Source organism: Gastrolobium bilobum, unplaced genomic scaffold (genome assembly GCF_033153095.1).
Source record: "Gastrolobium bilobum isolate Gb01-03AN ecotype WA unplaced genomic scaffold, APGP_CSIRO_Gbil_v1 utg2059, whole genome shotgun sequence".
NCBI lineage: Eukaryota > Viridiplantae > Streptophyta > Magnoliopsida > Fabales > Fabaceae > Gastrolobium > Gastrolobium bilobum.
In genome coordinates, this window is record NW_026897401.1 from 169336 (window position 1) to 175077 (window position 5742).

Consider the following 5742-nt stretch of genomic DNA (forward strand, 5'->3'; position numbering starts at 1 on the left):
AAAAAACACACTGGGATTAAAGAAATTGCGGTGGATTCAAAGGAAGAAATTAGTTTTAGGACGCTACCAAATGTTACGTAAAAAGAGAATTTTTATCATGCTCAAATTGTTCTTTCCTATTTTACATGTCAAAAGAACGTAGAAATGTAAATGAATAAACAAATAAAGAGCATTATAATTTGATCACGGTTCACTATCTACAACCAATCAACACTTAAATATCAAAGTTGACAATACAAATCATACAAATGAAAATTCAGTAACATACGAAATCTCTAACTTACAAACGCCATACTGCATTACATCAATGGTATTGAACACTTGCTAAGGCATTTAGAGAAAAGAGCATGCTGTCCATTGATCACACCAATTGAAAACTAAGAAAAACGGAAATAAGTTGAACTCAAGAAATCAACCAAAAGGCTTGTTTCACCGACCATCAGAAGAAGTAAAAGACTCTGCAAATCCAGTAGGCCTTGCTGGGATACTACTCTTACTGTCTTGCATGTCTATATAACTCAAATCCTTTCCTTCTGTCTCCTGCCACCCCTTTACCATCTGGTTAAGGGGAAGACTATAATCTATGCCTGAATACTCTTCAGTGTCATCATCTAATGGTTTCCATTTTTCAACAAGTGGTGCCAGAACATTCACAGCATGACCCATATTTGGCCTTTGGTTTGGTTCTCTGGCAGTGCAATGCCCAGCTAACTCAGCAATGGTTTTGATGCTCCCAAATGTTTCTTCCTTTATATCAAGGACTGGGTCAATAGCAGTCATTAGTTTCTCCTTATCTGATTTTATATGCCAGAACCATGCTGCCAAGTATTGGCTTTCCTCAGGTCTATCTTCATCAAGTGCCATTAATCCGGTTAACAGTTCCATTAGGACGACACCAAAACTGAAAACATCTGCCTTGGTAGTGATTTTTCCAGTTACTGAAATATGTAAAATGGTAAAATGCCAGAATCAGTACACTTCATGAATCTATCAAATACATCGGGACTATAAAAGTTTCATTGTGTGGTACTAGACATATAAATGATATAATGCAGAGTTATACGGCGGTATATCCAGCTGCAAGATGTTTCTGTGATGTCCAATTTTTCAGGAAAATGCTTAGACACTTATATTTCACTTCTTTTCAAGCCTTCATAGACTGGCTAAAGTACATATAGATGAACAAATTGGATTTCTCTAGTAATTACAAATTTCTGGAAGAGCATCCACGTGTCTAGATATTTATTTTACGTATAATGCATAGTCAACATACTCTAAATGATGTATACAAGTAAATTCAAGTTTTTCCCCCTTAGAATAAGTTCCTTTATTAATAACCTTGAATCTAGTATTATGAAGCACTTGACCAAAAAATATGGGGTCAATGGCTCTATCAATTCTGCTAGAAAGTTCCAGTAGGAAATCTGCACCTCAGATATAGCTAAGACAGCTATTAGAAGCCATACGCTGAGCATATATTAGCATATACAATTAGGGAATATGTAATCTTGAGGACTTACAAAAAAACAAAATTACCTGCATATTCTGGTGCCAAGTATCCAAATGTACCAGCAAGTCGTGTCATTACAGATTTTTTGCCATCAGGAGCAAGTTTTACCAGCCCAAAATCGGAAACTTTTGCTCTAAAGTCATCCCCAAGCAAAATATTTGATGATTTAAGATCTCTGTGAATGAAACTCTGGTGAGCCAGACTATGAAGATACTCCATTCCTCTGGCAACATCCAAAGCAATATTGAGCCTCCTCTTCCAAGATAGGGGCTCCAATTGTAAGCTCTTCCAATGGAAAAGATGATCACTGAGAGCCCCTTGTGGCATATACTCATAAACTAGAAGTCTCTCCGCACCTTCAACTGAATAACCTAGAAGAGACACCAAATGACGATGTCGAACTTTTGATAGAACTGCAATTTCAGATTGAAATTCATCCAAGGCTTTGCTGCTAATCACACCACATTCCATTCTTTTTACTGCAATTTTAGTCCCATCATCCACTTCTCCCTTGTAAACAACCCCAAATCCTCCACGTCCAAGCATATTCTCTGGGGCAAAATTCTTGGTCACATTTCGAAGAACTTGAACTGATATCACGAGATTTCCAGCTTCAATGACATGAGACTCCCCATTTCCAATTAGATTCCCTGACCCACTGCCTGATGCTGTGGAAATATTGCTTCCATTGCTATTGTTAGCAACAACAACCTTTGCCACATTGTCTGAATCAGATGGATCTCTAGGGTGAACTACTAGTGAACTAAGACCCTTGGAGATACCCTTTCTCCTCCTGAAACAATATACATAAAGGGGAATGAGCAGAAAAGCTGCAACTGCAATACCTGCAATAGGGGCAACAATTGAAACCAAGTTTTCCCTTTTGGAATTTTTTGAATCAAGAGAACTACTGGAATTGGAATTTGAGTCTGTTGATGGAATATCAGATAAAGGTTCAGCCTTTCTATATGACGGGCTAGTCCCTGATGGAGATTTTTCTGGGCTACCATGATTTAACTGAGGATTACCATCAATCACAAGTTTCAAGCTTCTAGGAAAATTTGGCAATGGAGGGGAAATGTTATTACCACTTAGATCCAACAATGTCAGGGATCTCAAGCTAGTCCAGTTGCTGGGTATTTCACCACTAAGATTGTTACCTCCCAACCTGATTTCAACAAGGAAATCCAAGTTTGCAACCGAAGGACTTGGAGTACCACTAAGATTAAAGTTAGACAAAATAATCATAGTTACCTTTCCATTGTCATTGCACTTTATTCCCAACCACGGTCCATCACATGGATTATTACCAGTCCATGAATTAACTAGATTTGAAGGATAATTCAACCCACCAAGAAACTCTAGCAGCGCCATGACCTCAAAGGAACAAAGAACCCCAGGTTTGGACTGACAAAAATTATTAGAATCAAAAGTGACTTTTTTTGTTACAAAATTTGGGATTGGACCCATGAAGTGGTTGTTGTTCAAATCTAAACGGTCCAATTGCATTTTACCTAAAGCTTCAGGGATTAACCCAACAAGCTGGTTCCCATTGAGATCAAGATCCTTCAGAAAAGTCAAATTCCCAAAATTCAACGGAATGTTACCTTCAAACTGATTCCCATGGAGCCACAAACTCGTGAGCGAGACCATGGTTGCCACCACTTCTATAGTACCAGTGAGGCCGCCACCCTGTTGGTTATTCAACCAGAGAACCTGCAAACCCGGGATGCCATTAAATGTCGCCGGAATCTCGCCGGTTAAGTTGTTGCCGGAAAGTTGCAACACCGACAAAGACACCATTTTCCCTAGAAAACTAGGAATTGGACCAGCCAAGTTGCAACTCATACAAGACACATTGGTCAACTGTGTCAAACCCTGCAACCCTGAAGGGAATTGCCACCCACCAGTGGTGGCATTGAGGTTGTTGTTGTAATCCAATGCCAAAACCTCAAGACTCTCAAGCCCATCAAAGAAATCTTCAGGGATGGATTCGAACTCGTTGTAGTTCAAAAACGCATACTTTAACTTTGACAAGCCACTGAAAGATGGTAAGGGACCATTGAGCTTGTTGTTCTGAAGGCCTAGATTCTCCAACATGGTGAGTTGGTTCATGTTCTGAGGCAGAGAACCCACAAGGTTCAAGTTCTTGGCTTGAATCTGAGAAATTCTGTTTCCGTTGCAGTAGATGTATTTCCATGGAGGATTGCCACATGGGTCTCCTCCTTCTTCTTCTTCTGGCCACTGCAACAGTTCAGGGTTCTTCAACCCTTTTCTGAATTGGTTCAGAATATTTACATCATTTGGGTTCGTGTCTGTGAGAACCACCCAAGCGAGTGATAGGATGAGGAAGGAAATGAGCTTCAGATAAGAATCTTCCATGACAAGGCTCATCTGAAACTGTGATCACAAAATGCTGCATTCTAACATTTTTGAGATAGAAAGAGAGTCAAATGAATGTATTAAAAGTAAATTAAGGTTGTTACCATTACCAACAACAAAATGGGTTATTAAGTAAGACCAAAAGGTTTTGTTTTTGCGTTAATATGACTTTTGGGAAAACTCACGGTTTTTGTTATAATATTATATTACATCACAACATCCATGGTCTCCCACTCCACCACGTATATCACACTATGACATGTCCTCCTCGTTCTATGTGCCCCCCTAATTGACTTTCCATTTTTTTTATGGAATTTAATTTTTGATAATTAGTTTACGGAAAAAATACTTCTTATGTGGTACAAGAAATGTTTTTTCGTGTAGTGACTTTTTATTTTACGTGTAAATTTTTTTTAATTAGATTACGATAAAAGGATAGGATATTTTTATTATTAAATATTCTTATTATTAATTCATTGTCACTCTAATATAATTATATATTTTGGAAAATACATTAAAAATTATTTTTTTTCTGTTTTCAAAAAATTTTCAGAGATTATCTGTTGAGATGTGGGATCCAATGGTGATAGAGAGATAGTAAATTGATACTAAGAATATTTACCTCTCAGGAAAAACACTTCTCATATTGCATGAGAAGTGTTTTCTCATATTATGACTCTTCAATTTGTGTGCAAAGTTTTTTTTTAATGTGTAAAGCTCACCACTATTTGAGTCACAAAATGAGAAAACAATTTTCATGCAACATATGAGAAAATCAAAACCCTTAATTTAGACATGGGAAACGTTTTTCTCCAGTCACCGGAGATAAAGTTATCTCCAGTAAACTCGAAACAATGTCGTTTTAGGTTATGAGATTAAAAAAATATAATGATAAAGACTAATATAACCCTGCAATATATTACAATTACAAAAATATCTTGATTTTCGCCCCAAAACGACGTCGTTTTGAGTTCACTGGAGATAATTTTATCTCCTTTGACTGAAGAAATCATTTACCATTTAGACATATATAATTTAATGGTTAAGTGACTCTCCAATTGTAGGAGAGTTATTGTCTTCAGCTAGGGATATAAATGATTTGAGTTAAGCTAAGCTTTGGCCTAAACAAGGTAAATTTATGAAAAATATTTTGAGCTTGACTTGACTCATTAGTTTGGTATAAGCTAAATTCTTGGCTTGGCTTATTTATAAAAAATTAAAAGTTTGGCTTGACTCATTTATAATTATAAAATGTATTTTTTCCAAACTCACATACGTCCAAATGTTGTGATTATAAATGCATCAAAATTTTGTATTCCTTTGTCAGAGAAATAACAATCATAGAACCCACTCAGTCCACATATATTTTAAGATCGAATAATAAGTTCAGCAATTTCTTCTTAAATATTGATCCAACTCATGAAATAAGGAATGTGAGGAAAGAATATTTTAAGAAAAGTATGTAATATAGACTAACCTTTAAAATTTCTTCTTAAACCTGGGACGACTTCACTGCTAATGGAATAAGTTGTCCAAAATCCAAAACTTATTATATTATAATCTTCAAAAAAGAATAGAGAATGAGTTTGGTTAGTTGCTTGTGGAGTTATAAAAAAATATGATTACAAAATAGGGTTAATGATTTAGTGACATAAAAACATATTATTTAGTACAATAATATATTGGGTCAGCTCACATGCTTTCAAGTCAACACTCGTTAATTTGGTTTGGGCTTTTTGCTAAATAAATTTTTTTAGTTTGAGCTCATTCTATTTATTAAACAAGTTAGGACAAGCCAAACTCTCGGCTTATTTACATCCATATCCAGTCATACAGAAAAACATGAGACT

At 36.1% G+C, this 5742-nt stretch overlaps 1 protein-coding gene across 1 annotated transcript; it reads right to left on the minus strand.

Moving 5' to 3' along the window:
- Positions 1-419: 419 nt before the first annotated feature.
- On the minus strand, positions 420-3895 carry LOC133306633 (receptor protein kinase TMK1-like). The gene is made up of 2 exons (XM_061506953.1): positions 1537-3895; positions 420-938 (listed from the first exon to the last, which is right to left on the minus strand). The coding sequence occupies exons 1-2, from the start codon at positions 3890-3892 to the stop codon at positions 430-432; spliced, it is 2865 nt and encodes a 954-aa protein (XP_061362937.1). The 5' UTR covers positions 3893-3895; the 3' UTR covers positions 420-429.
- Between the last annotated feature and the right edge of the window lie 1847 nt (positions 3896-5742).